The sequence below is a fragment of the Halichoerus grypus genome, chromosome 11 (genome assembly GCF_964656455.1).
Source record: "Halichoerus grypus chromosome 11, mHalGry1.hap1.1, whole genome shotgun sequence".
In the NCBI taxonomy this organism is placed as follows: domain Eukaryota; kingdom Metazoa; phylum Chordata; class Mammalia; order Carnivora; family Phocidae; genus Halichoerus; species Halichoerus grypus.
In genome coordinates, this window is record NC_135722.1 from 12,046,400 (window position 1) to 12,063,902 (window position 17,503).

General features: G+C 39.9%; 1 protein-coding gene across 1 annotated transcript; it reads left to right on the top strand.

Annotated features, from left to right (window-relative positions):
• The first annotated feature begins 15,935 nt into the window (after positions 1-15,935).
• LOC118525690 (olfactory receptor 10Q1) lies at positions 15,936-16,881 on the top strand. The gene is given in 2 exon segments (XM_036076504.2): positions 15,936-16,633; positions 16,635-16,881. Coding segments are annotated over 2 exon segments (945 nt in total).
• The last annotated feature ends 622 nt before the right edge of the window (positions 16,882-17,503 follow it).

The window sequence follows — 17,503 nt, forward strand, 5'->3', positions numbered from 1 at the left end:
AGAGAAAACACTTGGCAAGAACTGTGGGTTTAGGGGGAAAAAGCAACAGTTGACAGAACTACGGCCATGCGAGGAGAGAGCAGGAAGATAAATACCCCAACCTCTCTCTGCTTGTACCCTCCTAACCCTTGCCCTGTCTCCCATTGGCCAAACCCAACTGGAGGCAAGAGGGAAGTGTAGACTGAATGATTCAGTTCTCAGAAATTAGTCTTTTGGAGCAAGACAAGGCAGAAAAGGACATTGAGAGTTAGGGGCAAACAGAGCATAACCAGAAAAAGATTGTTTCTTATACAGTATTTTGTGTAGAAATGAAAATACGTTAACAATCCAATTTCCCCATAATAAAGTATGGGCTAAACAACTAACGTATGAAAGAATATTGTTTATACCCTCTGTCCCTGATGCATGTCCTCCAACCAAGCTTTATTTTCTGGAAAGAGTTAAAAGTAGCTTCCATGCTCAATTACCTTACTGAATTCCTGTTTTCCTGGTAGTATTTTGTTATCTTGTCAGCTTTTTGGGGTTCTTAAGGGGATGATTTTTTTGTGTCTTTTTTAATATTCTCTATGTCATCTAGCATTTTAGGTAGTAATTGACTTCTCAGTAAAAAGTACATTTATCAGTTATATTCTACAGTCAATAATCTCTAATTAGTTATATAATTAAAACAGTGGTTATCATGCAAGTTTACAGACAGGCAATGAAAAAGTTTTGTGGAAGAGCCACAGGCCCTGGGGTTTGCCTCTTTCTACTTGTGTGACAAGGAAAAAAATCACTTAAACCCTCTGTGCCTTGATTTCATTTTCAATCAAATGGAGATTACAATAAACCTATCATTTAAGGATCAAATGAATGAATACAGGTTTTATAATAAGCCCTATAAACATGATATCAACTATTATTGTCTTACTATTGCTACTATTATTTCTATCATTATTTGGGGTACACAGAGGTAAAATAAAGGAAAAGAATTGGAGAGAATATCTTCACAGGTGATGTTATGAGCAGTTCCTACAGCATCTTCTCTACACTCCCTTGGAATGTTCTGCTGAGCTCATCAAATAGAGTTTATTTTAGTTCTACACCATTTTAAGCCTTGAGGGGGATTAGCAGTAACAATGAAAGGTAAATTTACCTGAAAGAATTCCTTCTTTCAGGTTTACCAAAAATTTAAGTCATTTAAGATACTTTGAGATGGGAGAATTGTATTTTAATTTGTAATTTTTGTAGTAGTAATGAGTGTAATGATTTTAAAGGAAACCTTTCCCATTCTACCTAAAACTATTGAAATGATTAACAAAATACATATATTGTAGTAAGTTTGGGCTGCTATAACAGAATACTGTAGACTGTGGAGGGGAGCTTAAACAGTAGCATCCAACTCTTGGTTTTGGCTCAGGTCATGATCTCAGGGTTTTGAGTTCGAGCCCCACATCAGGGTCCACACTCAGCAGGGAATTTGCTTGAGGTTTATCTCTCTCCCTCTCCCTCTGCCTTTCGCCTGCTTGCATGTGTGTTCTCTCTCTCTCTCTCTCTCTAAAATAAATAAATAAGTAAATAAATAAATAAAATCTTAAAATAAAGAAAAAAACTATGTTAAGGTCTCCATAAACATGAATCAGAGAAAACTTAGTTGTTAGTAAAGATTGAAGCCATGAGACCTACAGGCAAACTGGGATTTTCATGCCACTGACCTAAAGTATCAATTAATTATTGATATAAAGCAAACTGCTCCAAAATTTAATTGTTTGAAACAATAACTACTTATTAATTTTCACGATCATATGGTATGGTTTGGCTGGGCTCAACACAATGGTTCTCGTGTTCTGTGTTTGCTAGGGTCACAATAGTTGCATTAGGCTGGGACTTCGGCTGGGGCTGAATTATCTAAGATGGCTTCATTCACATTGTTGATGTTTTGGGTGTTGGTTGCACCTTTCTCTCTCTCCACATGGTATTTCACCATTCAGGAGTCCCGCACGAGCTTCTTCATACAGTGTGTGGATCCAGAGGTTGAAAGTAGAAGCTACAGTGGTGCTTGGGTAGCTCTGTCTGTTAAGCGTCTGCCTTTGGCTCAAGGTCATGATCCCAGGGTCCTGGGGTCAAGCCCTGCATTGGGCTCACTGCTCGGCAGGAGGGTCTGCTTCTCCCTCTCCCTCTGTGCTCTCTCCCTCTCTCTCAAGTAAGTAAATAAAATCTTTTTAAAAATAAAGTAAGAAAGTAAATAAAGTGGAGGCTACAAATGTCTTGTGGCTATGCTAGCAACTCCTAGACCTTCATTTCTGCTTCATTTTATCATGGAGGAGGAGGAGGAGGAGGATAGTGAAAATGATGGTGATGATGATGGTGATGATGATAGCCAAACCCTACATGATCACTTACATGGTTTGGTTCATTTACCCTTCCCAAAACCTTAGGAGAGGAATATTATTATTATCCCCAATTCACAGATAGGAAACTGATGCACAGAAAGTTTAAATTACTATCCAAGGTAAAAAAAAAAAAAAAAAAAAAAACAACGGTAAGAGACATAGCCCGGGATCAAACCCAGGCAATATAGCTTCTGAGGCCACACATTTAATCAAAGATGGTCCAATGCTCTTCCCAGAACAGTAAGTGCTCAGTTCCCAGTGCCCAGTGCCCAGTGAAGCAAACAGCAAGGAGGCTGTGTTATTTGAGACACAGGGTGAAACAGAGCAACAGACGGTGGTATGGTAAGAGATAAGACAAAATATGGCACGAGATAAGATAAGAAATTACACAAAGTCAAAATCATGGAGCAATTTATAGACCATAGTAAGAACTTTGATTTTACCCTAAGTAAGGTGCTAGGTCACTGAAGACATTTGAGCATAGTGGAGCATTATCAGGCTTAACATTTTAAGTGAATCACTCTGCCTGCAGAGTAGAAAATCCTCTATTTTAGAGGAAAAAGGAGGGGATCAGAATCTTGTTAGGCATCTATTGTAACAATCTAGGCAAGTCATCATATTTTGGATGTCTTTTGAAGGTAAAACCAATAGCATTTTATACAGACTGGACGTGGGGTGTGAGTGGAAGAGGGGAGTGAAGGATGACTCCAAATTTTTTTGATCTATAAAAGTGGAATAATGAGATGCCATTTACTAAAATTGAGAATCCTATGAGAAAATAAAATTTAGTGCAGAAAATCAAGAATTGTGTTTTGGGTATGTTGCATTTGAAATATATTTTGGGTATCTAGATCAGAAGAAAGGTGGTTGGTACCATCATAAATTCACAATGATCAACACGTGGGTGGTACTTCATTAAACCTCCCTGTCCTTCTTTTCTTTTTTTTTTTTATTTTGTTTTTTTGTTTTTTTGTTTTAAAGATTTTATTTATTTATTTGAGAGAGAGAGAGAATGAGAGACAGAGAGCATGAGAAGGAGGAGGGTCAGAGGGAGAAGCAGACTCCCTGCCAAGCAGGGAGCCCGATGCGGGACTCGATCCCGGGACTCCAGGATCATGACCTGAGCCGAAGGCAGCCGCTTAACCAACTGAGCCACCCAGGCGCCCTCTTTTTTTTTTTAATATTTTATTTATTTGACAGAGAGAGACACAGCGAGAGAGGGAACACAAGCAGGGGGAGTGGGAGAGGGAGAAGCAGGCTTCCCGCCGAGCAGGGATCCCAATGTGGGGCTCGATCCCAGGACCCTGAGATCATGACATGAGCCGAAGGCAGCCGCTTAACGATTGAGCCACCCAGGCGCCCCAGCCCTGTCCTTATTTTCATCCCCCTCACTCTCCGTGGCTAGATTCTCTTTATTGTCCTGACACCCAAATGTCGGTGCCCTCCAGGGCTCAGTCCTTGGTCTTCTTCTTTCCGACTTCACTCACCTCTTAAAGTAATCTCGCTTGATACCATGGTTTTAATATATTTGTAAATTTTTACAGATGTAAAATTACCACAATTGCCTGACATAGATTAATCATTCAGAAATTATTAGCAATGTTATTAGCTATTACTCCTACACTGGAGCCACAGACCACAGCAGATTTCATGATATTAAGCTTGGGCCAGTTTGTGCTTGATTATGTAGTATTGAACTTGTCGTGGCTGATTCTACTGAACTCCAGAAACTGAGACTTTATCAAGGAGTCCCCATAAAAGGCAAATAAGTCTGTAAAGATCACTGATATTGTGTTTACCATAATTGAGTTAATTAGATACCATCATTGGCAAATATGATGCATGAACTTTTCATAGCTGATTTCTATAGAACTTTTCCTGATGTTTTAAAAAGACACGTTGCACTTTAAAAATATTTATTGTGGGGATGCCTGGGTGGCTCAGTCATTAAGCATCTGCCTTTGGCTCAGGTCATGATCCCAGGGTCCTGGGATTGAGCCCCACATCAGGTTCCCTGCTTGCCGGGAAGCCTGCTTCTCCCTCTCCCACTCTCCCTGCTTGTGTTCCTGCTTCGCTGTGTCTCTCTCTGTCAAATAAATAAATAAAATCTAAAAATATATATATACATATTTATTGTGGTTCTAAAAAAAATGTACTATGGTAAGAACAGAACATGAAATTTATCCTCCTAAAAAATATGAAGTGTATCATACATCATAATTACCTTCTAAATCGTACAAAAATATCCATGTAAATTGAGCATGGGGCAATAAGAAAGTGTATAGGTTGACTAAAGGAATCAAATCATCTAAATTAGTGATATATTTATCTGAAGTAGTAAAAAATAAAAATAAAAACACATTAAATGTCCAATATTAGGCAATAGTTTAGTAAATTGTGGAACATCAATACTACTGAGTAGTCACAAAAAGTATAAGAGTGAATATGACATTTAAAAAGGAAGACCCTGGGGCTCCTGGGTAGCTCAGTCGGTTAAGCGTCTGCCTTCAGCTCAGGTCGTGATCCCGGGGTCCTGGGATCGAGCCCCATGTCGGGCTGCCTGCTCAGCGGGAACCCTGTTTCTCCCTCTGCCGGCTGCTCCCCCTGCTTGTGCGCTTGCTCTCTCTCTCTCTCTCTCCCTCCCTCTGACAAATAAATAAAATCTTTAAAAATAAATAAATAAAAATAAAAAGGAAGACATTTAGGGGCACCTGGGTAGCTCCTGATTTCAGCTCAGGTCATGATCTCAGGGTCCTAGGATCAAGGCCTGGTCAGGCTCCATGCTCAGCAAGGAGCTGCTTGAAGATCCTCTCTCTCCCTCTCCCTCTGCCCTCCTTTCGTGCTCTCTCTCTCTCTCTTTAAAATAAATAAATCTTTTTAGAAAGAAAGGGAGGGAGGGAAGGAAAGGGAAGAAGGAAAGGAAAGGAAAAAGGAAAGGAAAGGAAAAAGGAAAGGAAAGGAAAGGAAAGAAAAGGAAAGGAAAGGAAAGGAGGAAGAAAGGAAGGAAGGGACATTTATAACCTACTGTTACATGGAACTATTTCAAGAGTGTAAAATATGTTCGTAGGAATGAGGTCATCTGAACAAATAAATTCCTCTGTGTGGGAGAAAAAAGGAAAACATGTCTGAAGACAGCCTCCATAAGAACTTACCCACCTGGGCGCCTGGGTGGCTCAGTTGGTTAAGCGACTGCCTTCGGCTCAGGTCATGATCCTGGAGTCCCTGGATCGAGTCCCGCATCGGGCTCCCTGCTCAGCGGGGAGTCTGCTTCTCCCTCGGACCCTCCTCCCTCTCATGCTCTCTGTCTCTCATTCTCTCTCTCTCAAATAAATAAATAAAATCTTTAAAAAAAAAAAAAAACAAAAAACTTACCCACCTGTTCAGTTACAAGAACCCGCACAGACTTAAATGTCCATTGCCGTGAATATAAAAGGCAAGCTGTCTTCACTCACATGGACTCTAGATATTTTGGGGTTTTATGGATTAATTTGATTTGCTTATTTTGGCATCAGGGAAGACCTTTTCATGTGAACTTGCCTCTGCCCTATGCGTTCCCTTCTCTTCCCCTGGCTGGCATGTCATTTCATAGCTGAGTTGAACTCCTCGCAGAAGCCTTCCGAGAACACCGAGTAAGTAGCCCCTGCACCCGACTTGTCTACAACATCACTCTCCTCCACTCTCTCTCTATTGTCCTTACCCTGTTCTGCTTCTTTTCTAGAGCACCCACCCCTCCAGCACATTATTCAATGTGCTTATTCTTATTTATTGCTTATGATCTGTCTTCCTCCCTCCAAGAACACAATCTCTATGAGGACAAAATTGTTGTCTGCTTTGTACCCTGAAGTATCCCAAGCATTGAAAGTAGGGCCTGGCTGACAGCAGGAATTCAATAAGTATTGTTACATATTGAATAAAAATTTGTTATTGATAATGTACATAAAACAAGGAGGCTGAACATGGCTAAAAGTTAATGGCAGCAATGATAAGAAGGTATGTGATTTTAAGTCCATGAAGTCTGGAGGGAAGTGGAAAGGGAGAAACAAAGAAGAAAAACATGGTAAGGCAGAGTTGGAAATATAACTATAATAACAACAACAACAACAAACACCTTTTAATGACTAAAAAATTATCAGCAGAGAAAAAACGTGATCAAGAAACAAAAATAAGTAAGATAAGACAAAATGAAGTCAAAGATCAGAAGGAATATGGAAAAATCCTTCATAAGTTTTCTGCTTCTCAAGAAAAAGTTACCCACCATTCATAGAATTTTAGAGCTAGAAGGATCCAAGATGTCCATTGAATATCATACCTCACACCCCAGATGAGGAGCCCACATAAGAACTTCAGTACTTGCTTGAGGTCAAGGTACCATATGGCAGAGCCATAACTAGACTCCAGATCCCCAGGTGCCTAGGCTGGTGCTGAATTAGTATATCACACAAGTGCCATGAGCTCAGGCTGAAATGAACGTGTGCATTCAACAATGCTCACTGGGACATTGTCTGGAACAGAACATCAGAAAGTTCCCTGGTGGGTACAAGAAAGGAATGAGGATGCCCTCGTGGAATTCCCAGATAGCCATTGTCTACAATGACCACATAGAAGACTTGTCCAATAATCTGGCTTAGCTGATCAACTTGGGAAATTTTCCTCAAATTCTTTCTCTAGTTGGGTTCAGTTTAAGGGGAAATCACTGGGGAAATTCCTCCTCTTTGGGACCCATTAATTTTAAAGACATTTCATAAAGGACACTAATCAATCTGACTAAATCAGGCAAAACTGGACTCTGAGTGGATGTAACAGAATCTATTTTCTATTGTTACGGAAGAGACAGCCCTTCTAATGCAGAACTTGAATTAGGATTATTCCATAGTATCATCCTTCCAAAGGATATCTCTCTCATCCTGCTCCACCTTGATCATAAATTTCTAAGAAGTGTCTCTTCTCCTGAATATTAGCATGTAAAGGACACTTCTCTGTTTTTATCTGGACGTTATGGAGGTATCATATACCATCGACTTGTCTTCTCCAGGGAATACTGTGCAACACAAAGTTCATGGATCTTCGTTCCATTTTACCCTATAAGAGTCGGTGAGCTCTCTAGGAGAGCGCCTTTATCTTCTATGGCAGGAACTCAACATCTCAGCAAAAAAGTTAACCTTCTCTTTAGTGAATTTCCTTAAGTGGCTGATGGAATGAAGCAAATTTCAAAGCGGTAAGGGAGCATCTCAAGAGACTTAATTCCTTTGGTTGATCTGATTTTGATTTTATTTTTAAAAATAATAATAAGAGACAGAAATTCCTATAATGTTTTACTATTGGGGAAGAACATGCATATATATCAATATTGAATTGTGGGAAAAAATGAGTTCTCAGAGAGGGCGTTACTATCCACTTGTACAGACGCAGAAATGTAACTCTGATAAAGCTCGTGTCGTATACGTAGTAAGTGTAAAGCCATAACGAGATGGCTCTTTTGCCTTTCCTTTCACTATTTCTTTCATGGGACCATCCTAAAAAGTACAGCATGAAACTCACTTTTTTTAAGTAACATTATTAAATCATAAGCAATTTATTTTTTTTTTTAATTATTTTTTTTTTTTAAGACATTTATTTATTTGACAGAGAGAGACAGCGAGAGAGGGAACACAACCACGGGGAGGGGCAGGGGGAGAAGCAGGCTTCCCGCCGAGCAGGGAGCCCGATGCGGGGCTCGATCCCAGGACCCTGGGACCATGACCTGAGCCGAAGGCAGACGCTTAACGACTGAGCCACCCAGGCGCCCCAAATCATAAGCAATTTAATGGTGCTATATGGAGGGGAAAAAAGTATTCCATGGTAAAAAGAGTTGGAAATTTTTCTGGTAAAATGAAGCTATTTGCTTTACAATAGGACCCCACAGAACTTTGTTGTGTTAATATGCATTGTGAATCTTGAGAGGAAGCGTGAATGTTTTCAGTTTGCTCATAAAAACTCATTTCTGAAGCATCATGAAGAGCTCATGTTCTAAGAAACACAGTTTAAGAATTAGTTCCTCAAAATAAAGATTAAAAAAATAATTAGTTCCTCAAAGGATGCTTACATTCTTTTTCTTATGTGCCCTGTTTCCTTATGAGACTGAAGTTGGCAAATATGTCATAATTTTCCTATATCCATCCACATAGCTGGGTCCAAGACTTTAGTTCGTAACAGGCACTCAATAAATGTTTGCTTGATTTATTTATGGATAGGGCACAGTGACCTTAGAGTTGAGGTGAGGAGGAGGTCTTCTAAAAGTTCACAGAAGGAGCACGTATCTCTAGAATTGGGGAAAAATGAGGATCAGGGAAAGTTTTCTGGGGGAGATGTCACCTGATCTGAGCGCACTGAAAGAAGAGTAGGATATATCTAGGGAGTGGGAGAGGGCACTCTGGTCCAAGGCAGCTGGAACAGATAATTGCAAAGTCCCCAGAGCAAGACGGTGGAAAGGAAATGAAAGTGTTCAGTAGAGCTGTGGTGGAGAGAGCAGTAAAGAAAATGGGGAAAGAATAACTCCTAGAAATCAGGCAGAACACTTAATGCACGCAACTGTTAATTTTCAGTATAACCCTGTAAGGTAACTAGAGTGTAGCTAGAAATCTGAGATTCAGAGAGGTGAAGTAACTTTGTCCGTTATTCTAAAACTAGTCCATGGCAGATCCAGAATTCGTACTCTTGTTGGGAGATCAAATATCTCCTAAAAGTGTAATTAACTTGATAATTGCGTGGTGGTGGCCATTAGGGGAGTTTGGGGCAGGAGATGTATTGAAGAGTTCTCAAAATATTGGACAAAAGATGCTTCCCTTACTTGTGGGCACAGTGCTCGCCTAAGTCTGGGCATGCTTTTCAGCAACACTACCAGAGTCATACTAAGTATCCTTTCTGCCTGGATGTTTGCACCCTTTAGGTAAGTTGATCAGCCTTTGATGTAGGTGAAAAAGTGAGCTATCATGATAGACATAGCCTCCACTCTCTGCTAACTAACAGATTGAATGTGGATTCTGGCCTCACATATGCCCATAACCCGCCATTTGACTTTGGACAAGCTTAGTCTTGGTGGACCTCGGTTTTTGCATGTAGGATACAAGAGGATAAAACTGATGCCTCTCAAGTCCCCTTACAATTCCCAGATACAGGGATTCAACTTTCTGTATGTTTTATAAATCAGCACACATTTGACCTATGACTGGATCTTGCTGTGCTTTCATGGTTCTCTGAATTTCCCAACATTATCAAACTTATTGGTTCAACAAGTAAATCACCAGTTTAATTACTATGCTTCCCACCATTCATTTGTCCACTGAATCTGTACTACCCAAGCCCTCCTTTGTAGCGGACAAATATAAACAAAATAACCACTGGATTGAGAAAGCCCTAGTCTATGTGGGGCTGAAGTCGTTGTAGGATAATTGGGCTATAGAAGGAGCTACTGAGTGTCGGCTTTGAAAGGAAGTTTAAAGGGCGTGAGATTTAACAAAATAGTTCAATTTAGTTCACATCAAATCAGTTGTGATGGGTATATACTGGTAAACAACACAGACATTCTTGCCCCTGTGGAGCTTAAATATGGCCCTGACTGGAATGTTCACCAGACCGGCGCTGCCAGAGTGGAGTGCTCTAAGTATCAACTCCCCAAGGAAGGAATACAGGCACCGGAAATCAAGTGAATTCACAGGTAGTGATGATAACAGGGTTGGAAGTTTCGCTGAGAATAGTAGACTGAAAAACCTTTGAAAGTGAACACTAGAGAGGAAAACCCTAATTTGTAAATACAAACTCTGATGTGTTTGGTTTTTCAATAGGCTACAGTCCCACCTTGGATATGTGTGTGAGTTTTTTCTTGATATCACCATATAGTGACTTGCCCTGGCAGACATCACTCTCCATACTACATATCTTGCTTTATCTCCAAAGTATGTTTTGCACCGAATCTTGGATGTTCTTATTTAGGTACAATGCTGCTCATTTGATGTTCATGTCTTAATAAGATAGAATCGTCTTTAAATGTTTTCCTGAATCCAGATCTATCTTATGTAGTTTTCATCATATATAATTAAAACTACTATACTGAGGGACACCTGGGTGGCTCAGTTGGTTAAGCGGAGGCCTTCGGCACAGGTCATGATTTCCTGGGATCGAGTCCTGCATCGGGCTCCCTGCTCAGCGGAGAGCCTGCTTCTCCCTCTGCCTGCAGGTCCCCCTGTTTGTGTGTGCTCTCTCTCTCTGACAAATAGATAAATAAAATCTTAAAAAAAAAAAAAAAAACACCTCTTTTACTGAAATCTCTTTTTCATTTTGTTTTATTTTTCCCTATTTTCTCCATTACTCTTTTTATTATTCAAGGTTTAGCAGAGCAATGCAAGGCCTGGAAGGACTCAGCTCTGGAGGAACCTCACTATCCACTCCGGAAGAGATAAGAACCAAAGGGTAAGTATCCAAGGGAAACTCACCATTGTGAGAAAAGAGAGGGGAGGGCAGTTACAGTCAATGGACACTTGTTATGTCCCAGACACATTATATATTGGAAACATTTAATCTTTATAAATTCCGTGTAAGGCTCCATTTCACATCTCCAGTCACACATTAGAGCATGATTAACATAAAATTTAATTAGCAAATAAGGGGACTAGATTTCAAAACCAGATCTCACTGACTACAAAACTCCATGTGATTGACACTCCCAGCTTTCCTTCCCAGCACCATGTTGAAATACCAATGAATAAAGGAAATATGTTAATCTATTATATGATTGCCAAATTGCATGTGTTCATTGTAAAATCTGTAAATACAGAAAAGCGTAAGTCATAAACAAAAAGATTCGCAATCCCATTCACCCTGCAATATCCATTGTTAATATTTTCAAAAAAGTTCTTTTATATTTTTATGAACAGATATCATTATTTTTGAATGGAATCATGATGTAATGCTTAAAATATGCTTTTTCATGAGCCTTCCTGAGCTTATTAAATATTTTTCTGCAACATCATTTTCAAATGACTGCTTGTCCCATCACATGGATATGCCACAATTAATTTAAGCATTTTCCTATTACTGATATTTTGGTTGATGCAGTTTTTCACCATGATACAGAAAACTGTAATAATTTTATGCACAGACTCGTGGTTAGTTTATAAGAATAAATTCCTTGAAATAATATTGCTAAAGCAAAGTGCATGCATCTATTCAAGTCTTTTATTACATATCACCAAAATTGCACTTCACAAATCTTTCTAGCACCTTATACTTCCACTAGCAATATTTGGGGATGTGTCTCTCCTTGCAACTTTAACAACAGCAGGGATTATCTTTTTTTCCACCACTGTCAGTTTGTAAGTAGAAAATATGATCTGATTTTGTTTCATTGTATATTTATTTGACTATTAATGAAGTTGAATTTGCGTATTTGTTGTCATTAGCATATTTCTTTTTTGAATTGCCTGTTCAGATCCTCTGTTTGTTTTTCTAACGAGAGGTTTGTTTTTGCCAGATTATATAAAATTTCATCTCCTATCCAGTTTCCTTATTGTATTTTTGACCCATGGATCTTTTAAATTATAATTCTGTCAAAATATTCGTAACATTTTTACGGATTCTGCTCATTTGCTTGTAAATCATTTGTACTCAGAGGTCTGAAAAACGTTCACCTGCATTACCTTGTAGTTTTCTTCCTCTTTTTTAAATATTTGAATCTCAAGTCCATCAGAAATAAATTTTGATGTATAATGCATTAAGAAGTTCATTTTTTAAATGATTCACCCATTGCCTTAAGCCCGTATTAGGAAATTGATCCTCTCTAATTGATTTGAATAGTGACAATAGCGAATATATATTAATGTGTACTCTGTGCCTGGACTGTTCTAAGTACTTTTACAAAATAATTCATTTGAGTCTCACAACAACCTGAGAAGTAGGTACATGTATTTTCAGATCCATTTTACAGATGATAAAACTGATGCATGTAAGAGACAGAGGTAATATAACATAGTAATTAAGACGAGAGACTCTGGAGCCAGCCCATGTTTAAGTTCTCATTCCAACACTTGCTAGCTGTGTGACTTTGGGCAAGTTATTTACCCTCTCTGTGCCTCAATTTCCTCATCCATAAAGCAGGTATAAGAGCCCCTTTTTAGAGGCCCATTGTGAAATGAATTAAGAAATGTAAAGTGCATAAATTAATGCCCGACCCAATGAGTGCTATAGAACACTTGGCCACTGTCAATGGTTCTTTCTGTTCTAGTGTGAGGGAGCTCTAGTGCTCTACGAATACCATTTTGACTTATAACATAGGATATATTTTATAACATATAATCATTTGTGATATATTTTAATGTCTCGTGGTGTAAATTTTGTTCTATTGTGGCACTCTTTTTATTTTCTTAACATTCTCTTGTTTATTCTTCCAGGGACCTTGATAGGAATTACACAGAAATCGCAGCTTACTTCAGAGCCAATTAATACTAAAATATTGGGTTTTCCATCCAGGCATATCTGTACCAAGCTTAGCAGTTTTCTTCAAGTAGTTTCTGCTTGTTACTTCTTAGGTATATTCACTGGTGTGTTATTTTTTATTCACCCATTTATTTTGGTGGTTGTTTGAGGGAAGGGTATTTTCTAACTAACATTGATAGAAACAGAAAGCCCTAACATCCAAAGCATGAACTACATACTTACACTAATCATTTTACTTGAACTTAAAATATTCCAGTGGCCATTTATTCATCAACCTTTTGACATAAAGCCAAGGGCTTTGAGTTTGTATCATCTGAAATCAAAGCCTTTCTTCTCAAGTATCATGTATTAACTCCAGCTTTAGTTTTGTAACAACAGAGTGAACATTTAGACCCATCATGTCAAATACAAATATTAAATTATTCTAACTTTCCCCGTCTTTCATTGTGGTCCAGCTCACATGTTATTCCACAAAAATTTTTAGCAACTTGTAATTATCAAACATTCAATTGTTAATTTTCATCATTTGTATTCACATAACATCTTATTAGATTTAGTAATACTTAATATAATTACATAATTACAACATGAATACAAATAACATAAGTTCGTTTGGGGGAAATCCAACCAACTTGTAGACATACAATTCAAAGCATAGGTGTAGGAATGCTCAGACATAGTAGAAGAGCTACAGGTCCCTTGTGTTCAGTATATCATGGGCATCATTTGGTATGTTGAACAGAGGAAATGAGGAGTTTGGTTAATCTGACACTGCAGTTCAGTGAAGATTATTAGTTAAGAGACCCTCTGCTACATGTCATTTGGAAGTCTCATGAATATCTTATTGGTCCAAATTTTTCAATCGGTTCTGTTGTGTTTTCAGTTAGAGGGTCAAATCTAAATTCTGTCTAACTTCTGTCTCCTTGCATTGGCTAGATCACAAAACACACAATGCTAAACTAAAGTAATGCTAGCCTTCCTGTGTCACTGTGGATGTGCTTGGTGGATTTATTATGTAAATATGAGACTCCGTCTTTAATAGAACATAAACTTCATTTAAACTTGTTTTCAGAAATTAAATATTTTCTTTTCTTATTCAAGCTATTTTCTCTTATATGCTTGCTCACAGTTTCCTTTGTTTGAGCCTTTTGTTCTCTGTACGATATTTACTTTTTAAATCAGATCATTTGGAATGGATATGCTGAGTTTTATTCTACTGATGATCATTGTTCAGAAATATATGTTTGAATAGGTATTTCTCTGATTAGTCACATCTAAATGAACTATCTCTTGAATCCTTCCTTATACAGGTTGAGGAAATTATTTCATGATTATTTTATTTCTCCCATCCTTCCCTATCAATTTCCCAGTGATATAATTCGTGGTTTTAAATGTGCAGAGTTATTTTAAATTTTGCGTTTTATATTATGCATGTTTTCAAGAATTATCCTTGGAATTTTTTTGGCTTATAACAATATTTGCACTAACCATTTAGTGTTAAATATATATTTTACTCTTTGATTTTTCAAATCGAGTTTTTACATTACGACTTCCCCAGTCCTGGATTATGTATGCTGATTAATCGCCCAGCAACCAGGAGTCTTTGTTGAGGAATTGTTTTCATTGTATTTAGAATGACATACTTCCTAAGCCCTTGTAAGTCTGAGAAAGTCTGTCTGTTGCTTTTGAACATAAATCACTAAAACCTGGGTACAGAATTCTTTCACACCAATTTGTTTTTCTTAAAACTGTAGACATTATTTTATCGCCTCTTGGGTTTTTATACTGAAAAGTTGTAGTAAGCTGAAGGTGCTTAATTTATAGGTACTTTTCCCTTCCCAGATGCTTTTAAAGCTCTTTTCTTATTCACTTGCATGTTCTAATATCTATTTCAACTTTGTTATTGCATTTTTTGTCTCCTTATTGTCTTTTCTTATCTCGGGCAGTTCCACCTTGATTTTTCCTTACTCCCTACAGTCTCCTTCTATGTGAATCTGTCCAAGTCCAGAAGTTTAGGTCCATGACTGGAAATTTGGAAAAAATATGCAAAGGAGAGGAAATATATAAAAAGTATATTATCAGGAGGATTGGAATAAAAGGTGTTTGCCCAGTTTTATATGAGCCAAATTAACTGGATGAGAAGTGAACTCATGAATAAATTATAGCCCAGCCATAAAATGGAATAGTATAAAACAACAGAAAGTATAAAGTCTTAGTACTCAAACAGCAAGAATAACCTTTGCAGACCCAATGTTGAAGCCAGTTATGATACAGTACAGTACATATGAATTGAAACATAAATTGATCTGCAGTGACAAGAGTCAAAAGAGTAGTTTACCTTTGTGAGGTAGAAAGACAGGAGACAGGAGAGATCCTTGTAGGGTTACTGGAATTTGTTCAATTTGTTCATCTTGGTCGTGGTTTTACTAGTGTATTTACTGTATAAAAAAAAAAACAAGCTGTACCCTTAGGATTTGTGAACTTCTCTGTATATTACATTTCAATAAGAATGTTTACCCAAAAAGTGAACAACACGTCCATTCGTCTAATTTTGAAAATATCTACAACTACACAACTCTTTGATTAAATACAAGCCAAGAATTAGCCCTTGTAAATTAGATGTAAAACACCAGAGTAAAAAAAGACACTTCACATTGGGGGCGCCTGGGTGGCTCAGTCGTTAAGCGTCTGCCTTCGGCTCAGGTCATGATCCCAGGGCCCTGCGATCGAGCCCCGCATCGGGCTCCCTGCTCCGCGGGAAGCCTGCTTCTCCCTCTCACACTCCCCTTGCTTGTGTTCCCTCTCTCGCTGCCTCTCTCTCTGTCAAATAAATAAATAAAATCTTTAAAAAAAAAAAAAAAAAAGACACTTCACCAAGAATATCTACATGTCTTTGGCACCAGAGACTTCTACAGATGAGTATCTATCCCATTTATGAAGGTTTCCATGGAAAAATATACCATATCCTCTAGTGTGAATTCATCCCAAGCACTGAAACCGGAAGGTGGATACTAAATGCTAAATCAAAGATCAAATTTAAAATGTTTGCTTTTCTTCCCACAGTTCAGCACTTTCTGCTCATCCTTTGCAGGAGACATGTTTGCTAGGAGCCCTGTCCTCAGCCAGTCCGGCCCCACTGAGTTCCTGTTCCGCGTGTTCACCACGGTCCCCGAATTCCAGGCCCTCCTCTTCCTCCTCTTCCTCCTCCTCTACTTGATGATCCTGTGTGGCAACACAGCCATCATCTGGGTGCTGTGCACACACAGCTCGCTCCGCACCCCGATGTACTTCTCCCTGGGCAACCTGTCTTCCCTGGAAATCTGCTACACCTCCGTAGTGGTGCCTTTGATGCTTTCTAACATTTTGGGAGCCCGGAAGCCCATTCCAGGGGCTGGCTGTGGGGCCCAAATGTTCCTTTTTGTCAGCCTTGGCGGCGCTGACTGCTTTCTCTTGGCAGTCATGGCATACGACCGCTGTGTGGCCCTCCGCCACCCACTGCACTACACCCTCATCATGACCCAGAAGCTGTGCGTCCAGGTGGTGGTGTGCGCCGTGGGGCTGGCGCTGCTCCTCGCCCTGCAGCTCACAGCCTTAATCTTCACCCTGCCCTTCTGCGGGCACCGCCGGGAAATCAACCACTTCCTCTGCGACGTGCCCCCGGTCCTGCGGCTGGCCTGCGCTGACATCCGCGTGCACCAGGCCGTCCTCTACGTGGTGAGCATCCTCGTGCTGACCGTCCCCTTCCGGCTCATCTGTGTCTCCTATGTGTTCATCGCCTCGGCCATCCTGCGCATCCCGCCGCCGGGCCTTCTCCACCTGCTCGTCGCACCTCACCGTGGTCCTGCTGCAGGATGGCTTCTGTGCCTTGGTCTACCTGCGTCCCCGCTCCAGCACCTCAGAGGACGAGGACCGTCAGTTTGCCCTGGTCTACACCTTCGTCACCCCCCTCCTCAACCCGCTGATTTACACCCTTAGGAACCAGGATGTCAAAGGTGCCCTGAGGAATGCCGTCCTCGGTAAAGCAGCCTCTGATGCCAGTTGAGGCTTAAGGGGCCTGGGGTGGGTGTCTGTCAGCTGCCATGACGATGAAATCTGAACCACAAACACGGAATTATAATACTTACTTCTCCACACTTTGCAGTTGGTAATTCTTCTGCTATATTTGCCCCCCGTGTCCCCAGTCTGCACTCATTTCCTTGAAGTGCTCTCGGATAAGATTGGAAAATTTGGACAAAACTCTCAATGCGGGAGCTCGAGTCTGCTGGCCCTACTTTAAAGGTTCACAGCCCCGTCAGGGCAATTGCTCCGTCAGGACCCCCTCGTCCGTGCTGTGAATACAGCCTCATACCTTCAGACGCCCTGCCTCCTGACCGGGCAATGACACTCATAGAGATATCTATCATAGAGACGTCGATCTAAGAGAAATATATTTTATTATTGTTTTAGATACTAGTGTATGGCAAACGGGAGCTTATTTAATGCATCCATTTCCTTCATTCCATACATCCCAACTGGTTGCCTTCATTGTCTTTCATTCCTCCATGCCAGGTAGCGGTCAGGACTTGGCATTCATTGACTCAGCACGTACAGCGCGCCAGCCATGCTGAAGGATGGAAGCTGCATCTGCTTGAGGCCACGACTGTCTGTGTAAACCATCCGCGCTG